This window comes from Ostrinia nubilalis, chromosome 20 (genome assembly GCF_963855985.1).
Source record: "Ostrinia nubilalis chromosome 20, ilOstNubi1.1, whole genome shotgun sequence".
NCBI classification, from domain to species: Eukaryota; Metazoa; Arthropoda; class Insecta; order Lepidoptera; family Crambidae; genus Ostrinia; species Ostrinia nubilalis.
The window spans coordinates 13,067,867-13,084,346 of record NC_087107.1 but is presented as its reverse complement, the minus strand read 5'-3'; the positions used below and the strand labels follow the sequence as shown (position 1 = coordinate 13,084,346).

Genomic DNA, 16,480 nt, shown 5'->3' with positions numbered 1-16,480 from the left:
AAATAATTCCTATTTCAACCACATAAGGATCAACAACAGTGTATAGGTTCATGTGCCATCGTTTGTACATTAGGGTGCGCCGGGTTGATGACTCCGCCGCGGCGGAACGTTTTAAGGACACCAATACTGCTGCAGTGGAAAATAATGTCCTTTAGTAGCAATCCTTTTTTCAAATTGTTGGTGTCTTTCAAATTGAAGTAATTTTCTTTTACTTGGAAACAGTCAAATTATTTTCTAATCGTATTGATTATAACTGAGGTCAAAACCCTAGTGTCATAAATAATGCGACTCCATGAGCTCCATGACTGACGACATCGTAAAGGTAGCAGGGAAGCGCTGGATGCAGGCTGCTACCAATCGATCAACGTGGAAAGCATTAGGGGAGGCCTATGTTCAGCAGTGGACGTCCTATGGCTGAAATGATGATGATGATGATGAGCTGTAGGCATCGCGTACGTTCTACTCTAACGCCCGTATTCACTCACAAACATTACTATGAGGTCTCACAGTGCTCGTGGACGCACAGAGTCACACACGAACCAATTACAGAGCTCTATTCAACGCTGTACGTTCGATTTGCTGCTTCACTTAAGCAAGCATAGTTTGTGAATACGAGTGTATACCTTCTATTGCACCTGATTGCTTCCAAGCTATCACCATCCTTCGCTGATTGTCGTATCGATTGGTCCTGAAATAGTTGGTTTGTAATTATTTACAATTAGATCGGTCAGCCCCGCCTCTGCGCGAAGGTCGGTTTGACGCTGAAAGTAATTTACGCCTTCCTGTATTCATTGCCAAGGTTCTGCAAGTGTATTTTGACTGGACAAAGAAGTTTTGACTAACTAAAGGTGACTGAGTTTCTTCCGCCACTTCTTCTCAGCACCAGCCCATATGTTGTCCCGAAGTGGTGGTAGGGCGAGCTATTTGGGACGTGTATAAGCGCCCTGGAAAGGGTCTAAGTACAGAATAAAAAACTGTGATTTTGACTAAGGAGTGGATAGATAGATAAAACTTTATTGTACAACACACAACAAGAACAGAAAGAAATACACATAACAGACGGCACAATTTAGGTCGTCATATCGATATGAAGCGACCTCTTCCAGAGAACTTAGAGACAGGACAATCATTGAAATAAGTAAAAGGGAAGGCGGATAACATCTTGTCTCTATCTGCCATTGGACTATTATATAGTGGCAGTACTGTCAAAGGCACGTCAAACTTTACATTTGTTTCAAAATAGCACCTACAAGGTGCTTTATTACCTGAAACTAAAAATACAGAAGATATAACAATATTTACGTTGGCATGTTGTCATAAATTAGTATCGTAGTCCCTGAAGGCCGCGTAGCTGTTTCAACTATCAATTAATTACGAAAATTAACACAATACTGTATACCTAGCGATGACCTCTGGAATATTTGAAACAAAGCCTTCGGCGGGTCAAGGTCGGAATATCCAAGGGCTACCTATTTATATGAATATAATAACTTCTGTTTGTTACATTATCACTGCAGAATTTTTATAGCAAGAGATTTGACTTTGCAACTGCAACGAAACTGCAACTTTCTGATGATTCTGATGAATGAAACTGAAAGTTTAAACTTAGATGCAACTCAAAAGTAACTAGCAGTTGCAGTTTCGTTGTAGTTGCGTTTCACCGTCTGTTCTGGCCCTTAGGCTACCTTTCGTTGCAAATTGAAATACGCAATGCAAAAATAATCACGCTCTGATCGGTGAACAAAGTATGAAGATAGATGAAACCTTGCAGAATCAAATAGGTAGGCTATTCAAAATTATTATTGGACACAGACAAAGTCACGAGCACTAGCTAGCACTTATGTTACAAACACTTCGTGACGAACCGAACGAGTTGGGTTTCCAAAGAACTTAAATATTACTAAGTTTTAATATTGTGTTCTTTAGTAATACGGACTTATCTTAATTGGTATGCAGTTAAACTTAAACGGTTGCCAACTTCAAAGTTTGTCGATAATATGAGAAATACTTAATTAAATGTCACTTAAGGCCCACGGGCCGGAAGATAAAGCGTAGGCAGGTCCCACTAGGTGGACCGACGATCTGGTGAAGGTCGCGGGAAGTACCTGGATGCGGGCAGTGCAAGACCGGTCGTTATGGAAATCCTTGGGGGTGGCCTTTTTCCAGCAGTGGACTTCAGCTGAAACGAATGAAGGCCCAAAACTCTGGGCATCGGATTACCATTCGGGAGGGAGGACGATAGATCGACTCCCGTCGACCGAATCAACTCCTAACATAAGCGTGTAGGTGTGTGTGTATGTGTACCTTGTATTGTAAAAATATGATAAATATTACAGAAAATAGAAGCCCCGATTGCTTGCGAGAATTGTTTATAAAATGGCCGAAAACTAACACCGAAACGAAAACTCCCGAGCTAATGCATGTGTGTTGTTCATAATAACATTCACGGTGTACGTGTTCAAACGTAAGAAACGGGGTGAAAGTCAAAGGTCGACCGTAAAGAAGCGAGGCATACCCAGCCGGTGCAATCAATCAAATGATTTCCTCCCGCTAAACTCCGTAAGGCACGCACGCTGTCACTTGACCGGTGCAGGTAGGGTGCCCATGAGAGGGTAGAGAAGTAAAGTAGAGTATAAATATGCCATATGAATTGCAAGGTAATATTTATTTATTAATAGGTACATAGAATACCACTTATTTAGGAAAAATACAGCTACAAATCACCTACAAATCTATGAACCAGTTACAACTGCACACAACTATGCCTAATAACTTAATATGCGGCATACGATGTGTTAAAAGCCTGGGATTACAAGATTGATTGAGGAGAGTCACGGTCAAGAAAACTTTGCTGAGTACCTAATCCAAGTCTTTTCCCTTGCCTCTAAGACATTTACCTGGGAAAGGTGATCAAATTAGGACACGTTAAATATAAACTGGCGCTAATACAATCTTATCCATCAACTAAAAATTATTATACCTTGTTGAGCATTTAAAAAGCGTCAGAACATCTCAAAATAATTCAAAAGAGAACTTTGCACTAAGTAGTTCGCATAATTTTCGCGAAGCTGAAAAATATCTGCTGTTTCATGGTTATCGAATTCTGAAACGAGCTTTCCATCGCTTGTTGCCACCAGACTTATACATACCTGTGTGCCCTATTGCATTAGTCCGGTCCACAAACAAACATAATACAGCGACAAAAACTAGACATTCCCTCCACCCTGGTAGACACCCTACCCACCCCCACCCTTCCACGTGAGAGCTGGCCAACAGCGAGTTAGTCTCGCACCAGCTATGCACACGAGCGCACGTCTGCTCTCCCGACGCGACGCAAACACATATACGCTACGCATATACTGTTATAGGGAGTTCTACAAGAAAAATACCAGTCTACACTTTATTAGGAGTGTCTCAAGTCGTTGTGTGGAGAATAAAGTTTAGATAACAAGCGTAGTGATAAAAATCAAGCTTAGTCCTTTTGAAGAAGTTATGATAGTTGTGATTTAATTAAAATTTGATAACGTTGTGATTTGTGCCTTGCAATAAGAATGATACGAGCTGTCACTAAACCATACCGCTTAACATCATTGTAAGTGCGTGATTTTAATAAGAAGTCGAAGTAAATAAACACAAATGCTCCAATCACTAGCTACAGTGATATCAACTGTTTTCTTGCTATATTTGATCGTGATGGTGATGTTGGTGTTCCCATTGTCGAAATACACCAGACCGAAAGTACCATTTTAGAAAACTATACAAAATAGCTGTAGGAAGAGAGAAAAGTGGAATAATCCTGTCTGAAAATATCATATCAAAGATTTTTGATACTAGAGAAAGTAATTAGAAATAGTTGATGGAATGAACTAAAAAGGGTAAAAAGTTAATTGAAGAATTGAGATAGACAGCAAAGGCGTGTGGAGAACTAATTGGCAATTAATAAAGTTGAGGAACACAAAGAAAGACCGTACACTCAAGGCCGCGCGTTAGAGAACCTTACAGCAATTAGTACACTGGAAGTGAAAAGAAAAAAATCAAAATAAACTACGGATAATTACGAAAATCTACCGTAAGTTTGCTCTGAAGTATTGACCCAAATATTCAAAGTAAACACAGACTTAGTCGTATAAAAGTGTCGTAAACAGCGACACCAAGATTCTGAATACAAGACATCTAAGTCATATAAAAGTGCCATAACCAGCACACAGATACCTTACTAACTTCTTTAGTCGTAAACAAGTGTCGATCCAAGACGAATACTGGGGCATATTAGGTCATAAAAGTGCGGTAAACTCGTTCGGTGTGAGTGCGACCGGCAAGATTCTCCGTTACGAGCAGAGATGCATCCCTTTGGACACAGCTAACATGGTGCTGAAGGTCAAGGTCCGGCTGAAGTACTCGCAGAACCACATCGTCTGGCTGTTCAGAAGGGTGAGCGAGGAATTACTGCCTCCTGTACATTGTAGACAACATAAATAGCTATCGATTTCAATTCTATATCGAAAACATTTACTGTTTTGTATCTAGTTTAAGAGATGAATCTATAAATAACAGGTACATATTACAATGTCTAACCGAACTGAACTGTATAATATGTATGCTACATATTATTAATATTATTTAGAGAGCTGATTTATTGATGTATTCCATGTTAAGGATTGCGAATTCTTGCTTTCTTAATTCGTAATTTAAATAATAATGTAACATTCTTTATTAAAAGAGTTACTTGGTCAATATGCTACTCCACTTTGGTATAGAAGGCTGATTTTTGCACCAGTTGTTCTTTGGGTGCTCTTGAGTAGATTTCCGTCGGTAGACATCGGGAGCCCCCCCTGTGGTAACAGGGGGAGGGGGGGCAAGTTTCCTTCTGCCGCGCTTCACTTTAAGGCCCATATCTTCAAAACTATGGGTATTAGGGCAAGTGTGGTGTCATTTTCGGATAATTAAAGGATGGCGAATTCATTTATAGAACAAACTTTTTGCCTTTAGATACAAAAAAATAGAAATATGGAGTAAAATTCACAAAAACCAAAAAGTATTTTTTTATATAAACGTCGTTTACTTTTAAACCACTGGAGATAATCTAATAAAAAAAATATGTCCTGAAAGCTACATTTATCAGAATTATAAATATATACCATTGTATGGTACTTTTTTCGAAAAAAGTAGGTGAAAAAAAATTTTTCTTCAGGACACAGCGGGCGACTTTTAACCTTTGGCGTGCTATTGAGCCGCGCAAAACTGCACCCCCCAACTGCTACGGTTTTCAAATGATGTTTCCTCACACTTGCCTTTCCGTTATCACTGGTAACAATAGTATGTAGAAATAAAAATGTTTATTAAAATAATAATAATAATCATTAGACGTTTAGACAAATTCAAGTTCTTTATTTAGTGCTTTCTTCTTATGATATTTTCAATAATACAATGTATTTAAACTATTTTCAACCCTATGTCTTACACAGAGTTCAAAATTAATTGAAGAAAAAATACAAATCATGGTAGCATGATGTGCCAGGAACTCTAAATAAATTCTAAAACAATAATCTTTACTTGCTTATGAACGAAATAGTGTGAATTCATGGATAAAATAAATATTTTTTCCGACGCGCATTAAAATTCGCCCGCTGTGTCCTGAAGAAAAATTTTTTTTCACCTACTTTTTTCGAAAAAAGTACCATACAATGGTATATATTTATAATCTTGATAAATGTAACTTTCAGTACATATTTTTTTTATTAGATTATCTCCAGTGGTTTAAAAGTAAACGACGTTTATTTAAAAAAATACTTTTTGGTTTTTGTGAATTTTACTCCATATTTCTATTTTTTTGTATGTAAAGGCAAAAAGTTTGTTCTAGAAATGAATTCGCCATCCTTTAATTATCCGAAAATGACACCACACTTGCCCTAATACCCATAGTTTGGAAGATATGGGCCTTAAGGTGAAGCGCGGCAGAAGGAAACTTGCCCCCCCTCCCCCTGCTACCACAGGGGGGGCTCCCGATGTCTACCGACGGAAATCTACTCAAGAGCACCCAAAGAACAACTGGTGCAAAAATGAGCCTTCTATACCAAAGTGGAGGGGTCTCCATACAAATCATTGCACTAAATTCTCTACTAATACTAAGTATCGCCAACTCTCGTCCATTTTCTGTTCATACCTAAATTATCTTATGAAAGCCACGATAGCCGAACGGTGAAGGGGTCGGACTGGCCGACTCGTGATCCGGGGAACGCGGGTTCGGTCCCCGCCGCTGCTCGACTATTGTGGTGAGCTCACTCGTGACACAAGCATATTTAGCTTAGTACGAGGAGCTAACGGGAGTATTAGTAATTTGTGTAATAACAAATTACTAATAATCTTTTCAAAAAAAAAAAATCTTTTTAAAGGCGAGGAAATCACAAGATTTGTTGGTATTCCTGGAAAGTGCAATCAGAGCAAGTAATATCTATAAAACAATTGAAAAACATTATTCATTTAGCAGATTCACAGAAGGTATAGATCGTTTCACCCGTGAAGACGCGCCCCACCAATTTTAGGCCGAGGGAAGCGCGGGGTGCGGGGAGTAATCCGATCAATCCGAGCTTCATTATTGTGGTGTGCACACTCACGGATAATTGAGAATGTTACTAGGTATGCAAAATCACTTGAAACCTATGTTACAGTTAAGCTTTTACATTTACAAATACATTTGTTTTTATTTCATTCAAAAATACCCAGTAGTTATGATTTTATAGGCATTCAAAGTTCGCTTAAATATTGAGTCCCGCCGACGGTCACGTGACCCCGCGTGACGTACATTCACAGTGTCCGCTCACTAGAAAACGGATATAAACATACTTAAATACATTTTTTTTTGTAAATACAAACTTATTATACATATTAACACCCAGACCCATCACAGAAATTAAAATTGAACCAAACCCAAACTTGATGCGATTGTGTCGTTTTATTGCGAATTACCTTCCAGCTCCATCATTAGACCCTGATTACTATATAGAATTAAAATACTCATCAATACAAAACGAACGAGCCCAAACTCGATGCATTTAAGTCGTTTTATTATAGAGTTCCTATGGCCACCTTCCAGCTGCATCATCAGATCAGCTCCATGTCATCATAATATTGCATGGTCATCCAAATCACATGTGTTTGCGAAATTTCAGCGTAATCGGTTGCCTGGAAGTGGGTCTTAATTCAGCTTGCAAGATTCCACCCATACAAATATGAGCCAGTCACTGTAATATGACGTCACGCGCATAAAATGGCGGGCCGGCCGCCGCCCGCACTTTTAAAATTCAATATCTTGGAAACTAATTGACGTATCGAAATAATTCTTTCACGTGTATTTTTTATTTTTAACAGAGAATACAGAAAGCTAAAAAACAAAATTAGTGAACATTCTTCATTTAGCGTGTATGTACCGATAACACTCAAAAATTAGCGGAAGAATGGGCGCGTCTTCATGGATGAAACGGATCTATAAGTGCCAACTAGCAAACTCCCAGTGTCCTATCAGAGCCTAACAAACTGTACTCCTCAGGGTCGTGGTCTGACGGGCCTGAAGAACCTGGGCAACACGTGCTACATGAACAGCATCATCCAGTGCCTCAACAACACCGCCATCCTCGTCACGTACTTCTGCAACGGACAGTACCTGGAGCACGTCAACAGGTATCAGTTACAGAGCATCGACACTCAGGGTCGGGTTCTCTGACAGGCCTGAAGAACATTGGCCCTAAAAAAAGTTTGTTTTTGTATGTTTTATGACAAGTAAAGCTTTTCTATATGTATAGCCCATACATCAGTCAGGGGTGGTACGGGAGGCTCTCATACCTCAGGCACTACCTAATAATTTTAGATCTAACTAAGGATAATCATATCTGATTGATTTCCTGCTACTCAGGCCTCGGACACAAAGCTATCACCATTTTTTAAATCATATTAATCAACTAGGGACCGGCCGCGACTTCGTACGCGTGGATCCCGTTTTACCCCCTTAGGGGTGGAGTTTCGTAAAATCCTTTCTTAGCGGATGCCTACGTCATAACATCTACCTGCATGCCAAATTTCAGCCCGATCCGTCCAGTGGTTTGGGCTGTGCGTTGATAGATCACTATGTCAGTCAGTCAGTCACCGTTGAGTAATTTTAGATTTATTTAGATTTACAAGTACGTACAAGTGCATTTCTAATAGATGCTATTTTGCACCAAAACTGTAGTCCGTGAAATGAAGGTTTTGTCTAGGTGACGTGTTGGAATATAAAGCGATGTGATTGCAGGTCACACAGCACGCGAGGCGCGATCGCAGAGGAGTTGGCAGCGGTGGTCCGCGCGCTGTGGTCCGGACAGTACCGGTTCATCGCCACCAAGGACCTTAGGGTGAGTCACATTTATTTTTGACAACAAGGACGTTACTGCCAAAAACGTTATCCAAAGTTTCAGCTGTTGCCATCCCTCTAGAGTCTAGAGTGAGTCACATTTATTTTTGACAACAAGGACGTTACTTCCAAAAACGTTATCCAAAGTTTTGGATGTTGCCATCCCTCATCCTCACACGTAAGCGATATGACAGCACAAGCAACAGTAACAGATAGACGAAACTACGTAAACAGCGCTATGGAGTAGCCTTGCAGTTACTAATGGACATCACAACTTGTAGCGTATTGTAGTATGTACCTTCTCGGTGAACCGAAGACCTAAAGAAGGTAACTGACAGTGGCTCAATGAAAAGAGCGGGAAATCGTGCGTACTTTGTGACATTCCAGCTAGCTGAATCAATAATTGGTTATGACGTGTATTAAGGTTAAATGAATGTTTGAGTTCCAACCAAGTTTTGATTTGAGCTTTGTTCTGCATCCCTTGAATCACCGGTTTGAATCTATGCTTCAGATTGAACCGAGTTTTATGCGTTACTAGCGGCCGCCTGCGACTTCGTACACGTGGATCCCGTTTTACCCTCCTTAGGGATGGAGTTTCGTAAAATTTTCGTTCTCAGAACGATCATAATACCGAGCTTGTTGTCTCCAGAACGAGGTGGGCAAGCACCAACGCGCGTTCCGCGGCTGCGAGCAACAGGACTCGCACGAGTTCCTCACCATCCTCATGGACTGGCTGCACCTCGACCTGCAGTTTAGCATCAACGTGCCCTCGCACAAGGTAACTCCACCCACTTATACCACAGAATAATAATAAGTACTACGTACAGAAGTTTTACTTCGCGAAGTTTTTAAAAAAATGTATGCTCAATGCCATTAACAATATGGTGTAATTTAGCTTGTCTCAAGAGTCAAGCACCATTTTGTTGACAAACGTCAGTGATCGGCACTGCCGAAGCTATAGGGCTGACTTCGGTAAAATGATGTGACGTGAGGTGCCAAACTGCAGAAATTGGCGGAGGAAATTACATGATTTAACATGAATTATCATGAATAATATTAACTACTTATTTACCTCTCAGTGTCTTCAGGCAACTTAAAAAAGTACATTCTGTATTTTTATTATTATTTAGGCAGTTAAATACTGCACAGTATTTAGTACACCATTTTCTTTATTTTTTTCCATCATACACAAGAATACGCGTGCGTGAGTCAATGCTCTCTCGTATGTGAGGCCTTGTCGAATAGTATCCTGTAGGGTGCCATCGTGCTTGTTTTGTTTTCGATGTAAACTCGCGGAGATGAACAGGCCTGCTTATACCTCGGACCTATAGATATAGCTATAGAGATCTAGAAGATGCCAACTAATGCGCTGAGTTCGAACCCCAGTGTCGCATTAGAAATTCACACACACAAAGTAATCAAAATAAAAACAATACAACAACACACATAACGTCGCTGTGGTCATGAGGTACTACCATCAACTATCACCTTCAAAAGTCTTATTTAGGATTTGATCAGGGAAACGCGGCATATTGGGCTCCTCAAAGACCGGGGGGCCCGGGGCGGTCCGCCTGGTAGTCCGCCACTGCCTCTTGCGACAACAATGTGACATCTCCTATGTTCATCTAATTCAGTCTTTCCCAAAGTGGGCGATAACGCAGGCTTAAAGGAAGGCGGTAAGAGACCCAGAAAAAAAAACGGGACGTTGTGTAGAGGCTTGGGAGGCGTCATCTACTAGGAGGACTCTTAGACACCTACTGAGCTCGACTCTTGACTACAAAAATGGGGGGCGCTAAAAAATAATTTATTCTCAAAGTGGGCAGTAGACTAAATAAGTTTGGGAACCGCTGATCTAATTGAAGATGTCACACTATCGTCGCAAATGGACGAATATATACAAAAATATTTATCTCTCTATTCTTCCCAACAGGACAGCCTCCCGCCGTCAGAGAAGGCGTGGCACGAGTACACCAAGTCCAAAGAGAGCCTGATCCTGCGGCTGTTCTACGGACAGATCCGCTCCACTGTTCGCTGCACCGTCTGCGCCAAGCAGAGTGCCACCTACGAGTCCTTCTCCAACCTGTCGCTGGAGCTGCCTGCCAGCGCGGCCCGCTGCACGCTCGGCGTGAGTACACCAGGCCCGTCCGGCCCGCCGCAGGCCCGCCGCTGCGCCGTCTGCGCCAAGTACCCACCACCACCAGGCCCGTCCGGCCCGCCGCTGCGCCGTCTGCGCCAAGTACCCACCACCACCAGGCCCGTCCGGCCTGCCGCAGGCCCGCCTGCACCAAGTACCCACCAGCACCAGGCCCGTCCGGCCCGCCGCAGGCCCGCCTGCACCAAGTACCCACCAGCACCAGGCCCGTCCGGCCCGCCGCAGGCCCGCCTGCACCAAGTACCCACCACCACCAGGCCCGTCCGGCCCGCCGCATGCCCGCCTTACATATACTGACACACAGCACGCAGAACTGACAGCTGATGGGACAACAAGAAGTCGAAGCCAGTGCCGGCAAGCGTAGCTCAACTCAAAAGGTGACCTCACAAAAATTGCAGGAAGGCGCTGGATGCAGACCGTTACCGGCCAGTCGATCTAGAAATCATCGATAGAGATCTATGTTCAGCAATGAACATACTGTTGCTGAAAGGATGATGATGAAAAGTCGGACAATACATAGGCTATGCCCATTTTTATTCTCAATCTACCCATTATTATGGACTATTGTCCATCCATCATCAACCTATCATTTTCCCTCTTTATTTTATTTGTTCAATATGCTCGAATGTACTCTTGTATTACCTATTCCCATATTTGTACAATATCATACTCAGCCTATATCCACTGTCCATTAGCCAATAAAACTGGACTGAGAGCATGGACTTCCCAGACGGGAAAGCATCTGCATTCGTCCAGGATGGACGTAAACTAACCTCAGCGTGAGTACACCAAAATACGAATTTAGAATAAATAAGATAAAAAAATATTCTGTAGGACTCATACACTTCCTAAATATAGCACCCTACCACCACTTCGGGACAACATATTATAGGCTGGTGCTGAGAAAAAATGGCGAAAGAAACTCAGAGTTTACTATGTATATTTATTTGCCCTTAATGTGCCAACCAGTATATCCTAACTGTAAATAGAATAAACAGAAAATTAAATGTCCAAAAAGCTGAAGAATGCACGCCCTTTCTTATGTCCAAATCACTATACTGCCAAGAAAGGCTGTCACTTTTTTACCCACAACGAAGGTTTCACTCGAAATCCTCAACCACTGAGGAACTGGCTATCTTACCTCCAACTGCCGTAACACAACAGTGTTGTATTAGTTCTAAATGACCTATTTCCTTTTCCAGGATTGCCTGAAACTGTACCTGAATGGCGAGACGATCCCAGGCTGGAACTGTCCCAACTGCAAGCAGAAGCGGGATGCCGTCAAAAAGCTGGATATCTCGCGACTACCGCCTGTGCTCGTCATACACTTTAAACGCTTTTACGTCGACCCTAAGGTAGATAGATAGAACATACTTTATTTTATACTATATTTGTGCCACACTAGACAAGTTTTTTTTTAAGCAAGCCTTCCTTGTCAGGTATTTGACCGCAATCGCACCTGGTGTTAAGTGAGATGCACTCTAGGATGGTACATATCTGTCCTTTAAGTGCCTATTCACTTGTCTTGAAAAGGCCTGGATTATAGTGTTCAGGAAAGACAGCAGCAGATAAGAAAGAAGAAGAATAAAAGTTCATTCTGGACCTCATTTGAATTGCCACTTTCCGTAGATAAGGAAACTCGGAGACAAATATGCGACCATCAGGCCTCCCCAACCCGTCTCCATTTACCTCCAGTAAATCATAGAGAGTCCTGCTCCTGCAGTATAATTACTATAGTCCAGTCACCGAGCCCGTCGAATTTCGTCCAATAACCCCAGCTGCCCATCCTTATCGCTCGCGCGTAATTTTATATTGCTGTCGCGCGCGACTGTGCGACGGGTTGCATCAGTGAGTGTGCGAGCGCGACAGCAATATAATTATAGGTAATGATAGGTAGCTTGGGGTCATTGGACGAAATTCTACGTGCTCAGCAACCAGACCTTAGTAGGCCAAGGATGCCCGCCACGGCAAGCTTATCGAGATTTTTTTTTATTCGATTACGATGGCACGATGAGCCCATACATTTTTGTCATCTAAAATAAGTCTAGCTCGGCTGATGATGCTAATATTCAATATATCATTTGTATATCCGCAGGAGTACATGGTAAACGCGTACCGCAAGAAGCAGACGTACATCGACTTCCCGCTAGACGAGCTGGACATGCGGCCATTTTCTTTACACGGCGGGCAGCAGTACAGCCTGTATGCCGTGTCCAACCATTACGGCTCCATGGAGGGCGGCCACTACACCGCCTACTGCAAGAGCCAGATCTACGGCAAGTGAGTGTCGAAAACATCTGTTCTTATCTAAACTAAGGCCCCTCGCCCACGGCGACTTTTTGTAGCGATACAGTCAGTAGCTGCGTAAGAGGGTGGGGGCATCAGGGGTGACAACCTCAGACCAAGAATAGTGACAACAGTCGCGCAGATTAGTACTCACTGGCGCATCAGCATGACAAGGACGGTCATGATACGGATGATATCATATAGCTCATTCATACCAAAAATCCTGGGGTGCCTTAGCCCCCCGCTATATGTAATATGTATACCAAACCATATTACATATAGCGGGGGGCTAAGGCACCCCAGGATTTTTGGTTACATTATGGACTTATTATTATTATGGGGGAGGGGGAGGGAATTGCCCCGGGTGCTTTTTTACACTAGTAACACTTTGTAACACTGGCTTTAGTCAAACAAATAATTAAAACTTACGCCTGCAATTCTTTTTTTTATAATGCTTAGAGCTAAATAAGCATGAGACAATATTTGATGTCATAATCAAAACAATTTGTTTAAACAATTGCAGATGGTACAAATACGACGACCACGTAGTAACGGAGATCCCATCGAGCGAGGTGAAGTCCAGCGCAGCCTACATCCTGTTCTACACGACGTGCGGGCCCGCGCGCCACGCTTCATGAGCGCGCACGCGTCGCACGCGCGTGCCACGCGCGACCCACGCGCGACACCCGCTCGCCCGCAGTGACGTCACACCCACGTGCGAGACACGTGACAGCGAAGTGAAACCGAACCGATGACTTTACAGTGACGTGTAGAGACAGTGTCGAATAGTGGTGTGAATGATTCAAGTGATTCAAATCACTGATGCGGTGAACGTGATAGACTCAAATTAGTGACACACATTGACTGTCGTACATTAGAAAGCCTTAATCCTGGTGATTGATGGCATATAGAAATGGTGAATAGCCTCATATAAATCTCCAAACAAAAAAGAAATATTGCATGGCAATAACACAAAAATGGGCAGCGATTGATTAGAATAACAGGAACATACTGACAGTAGTACTGATATAGCAAGTGGTGTGAACAACGGTATAATTTATGAATTAGGAATGCGTTAGTTACCACAATAACTGACAGCCATTGTGATCTTCCAATACAACTCATCCACTGTTCATAGCACTATTACTGTAAAGAAACTAAATATCACTCGAGTTGTTCCATCTCATCAACCAAATTAAAGGGAACTGCCCTTTTAAATGTATAGTCATGCATTTTAAAAGAAATGAAAGCTTTTTCTATTGCAAAAAGCTTACAAATGTGTCATAGGTGTACATAATTGTATTCTATGATATTTACGTATGTCACACGCTTGGTCATCAATGTTTATAACACCAATCTAATTTACTGGAGACAGTAATGTGATAATTAGTAGTATAGGTCAGTTATTACAACCTCAACCGATTTTGTATTTGAATATGTTAACATGACCTTATAGTCTTATTGGTACATTTTATTATTAATTTTGAATTCCCTCAATCCGCCTGTGGTACTTTAAGTATTCAGAAGGGAGAATATTTATAAAATGCCCAATGAAACCAAGGTTTTTCCGTTATACTCCTAATTTATTTTTTAATATGAAGGTAGCTGCATATTGACTTTCATTAAGCAGTGCAGAGAATGTGAACTTGACAGAAATGTGAATATTATTATTATTATATGTAGTACAATTTGATGATTTGCATCAAATCAAATGCATGTCTGTTTACCCACGAAGACGTATTTGCATCAATGTCAGCTATCAGATTTTACCATAATTCAGTATTTCACAAATATTTTTGCCTGTTTTTTGTCACATCCCTTCAAACAAAATTACGGCTTAGAACTTAAAATTTGTTGTGATTATTATTACACCATATTCGCAAATAATTTAGTTGTTAATTTATTTAAATAAGAAATTTTGTTGTTTTCACTTATATTAAATATTTGACAGTCGGTCAGATTAATGTATTTCTCGAAATGTAATTACAATGTTATATTTATTTCACTCCCCTTAAAATGTGTTATATTTATTGTTATTTTTTTCATAATTTAGATAACAAAATACTATTCTAAGGTACCTATTAGTTTTGAATCAGTTTCAAATATTTTAATATTTGTAATTATAAATAAATAGCCCCTTATAAAGTAAAACAACAAAAAATATCCAACTCAAAAGCTATCAATTGAAATTAATCAGTGAAATAAAAATGCTTACTGAAGAACTACTACATCTTTTGATCCATATGACAGGCAAAGTGAATGTTGAAACAATTCTACAAGAATTTAACAATATTTGTCTACATTATAGTTGCTTAATTTACTTTGAGATTGTACATTGTGAAATCAAAGACTGAATAATGTTTGAATTTGATCCAGCACCAGCAGTCGCGGCGAACAGTTACATTCTTTGTAAATACCTAGTTCATTGTACGAGAGGTATTCTTTGAATTGTCATTAACGTAATTGTAATTATCGTTATTGACAAAGTAATATAATATAAAATATTATTAGTGCCAGTTGTACATAACAGTGTATTTAAGGCTAGCCAGACAGCAGAGCCACATTAAATCTAATTGAAAGATATTATCTGAAATCACAAAAACTGTGTAACCAAGGAATAAGAAAGATTCAGGCAAATAAAAGTTACACGTAACTTTTACACCCGCTGTTAGCAATTTTGGACGTCATAATGCTTCATGGAGCAATGGAGACTGACTCCCGTATTCACAAACATTACTATGAAGTCTCACAGTGCGCGTGGACGCTCAGGGTGACACAAACCTATCACAGAGCTCTATTCAATGCTGTGCGTTTGATTTTCTGCTTCACTTGAGTAAGCATCGTTTGTGAAAACGGGCGTGAGTCTTTTGGATGTTTTATGTGTGATGTTTGGGTTGCTGATCATTGCAGCTAGCTTACAAAAAGTCGTTATATAAATATATTCAAAGTAGAATCAAGCTAATGTTACTGCAGAAATAATACGATCAAGTTTCTACGTAGAATTAATCCATTTCCACAGATTTCAACTTGCGTGATATCTACCTGAAGTGAGGCAATAGTATTTTTACACTATTTTTTTAAAGAGATTGGGGCTATATTTTAATATTTCGAAGTTGATCGAATCACAGTGCCTAAGAAAATTATATTAGGACTTCGTACGCAAAGCTAGCTTGCCGTGCCATTGTATTAACGTAGCGCGTTTAGTTTCCAACAAAGGACGGATTTTTTTCATTGAATTGACTGTTGTATGGTAACCTTGTATATAACATACATTAATGGTTTATTATAAATCTAAATGTAAGACAAACTTTATTAAATTCTTTGTTAATATAAGTTTACTGTGGTTTTATTTTATTGCGATTGTAAAAGGTAGTTCTTAACATGTACTACACTACACAAAGGACATAACTTTGTAAGAACTAAAATGGACCTATAAAAGATCCATGGGACCTAATCATTGCATTATTTTGATAATAATGGACTTCTAGAATTTTGTGTCAAGTTTTATGGAAGGCATGGATTAAAATTTCAAATAGGTTCAAACTTATTTCTTTATTTACAGTAAGTATGCAGTTACAAAATCTTATCACTCTAAATATTTTATGCTATAGTTATTTAATTAAATCTTTTTAATGCTAGCAAGCCTAATGTATGAAATC

General features: G+C 40.4%; 1 protein-coding gene across 5 annotated transcripts in view; it reads left to right on the top strand.

The window, feature by feature from the left end:
• LOC135081670 (ubiquitin carboxyl-terminal hydrolase 8) overlaps positions 1–16,154 on the top strand; it is a 49,674-nt gene extending 33,520 nt beyond the window's left edge. For 4 of the 5 annotated variants that reach the window (XM_063976438.1, XM_063976437.1, XM_063976439.1 and 1 more), the window contains 7 exons: positions 7,547–7,677; positions 8,285–8,384; positions 9,033–9,161; positions 10,314–10,508; positions 11,738–11,890; positions 12,631–12,815; positions 13,345–16,154. In XM_063976438.1, the coding sequence (XP_063832508.1) occupies positions 7,547–7,677; positions 8,285–8,384; positions 9,033–9,161; positions 10,314–10,508; positions 11,738–11,890; positions 12,631–12,815; positions 13,345–13,459 (1,008 nt within the window). In that variant the 3' untranslated portion in view covers positions 13,460–16,154. Of the gene's footprint in view, positions 1–3,452; positions 4,432–7,546; positions 7,678–8,284; positions 8,385–9,032; positions 9,162–10,313; positions 10,509–11,737; positions 11,891–12,630; positions 12,816–13,344 lie in introns of those variants that run through there. The other variant, XM_063976441.1, reaches the window with a different exon arrangement.
• Positions 16,155–16,480: the final 326 nt, after the last annotated feature.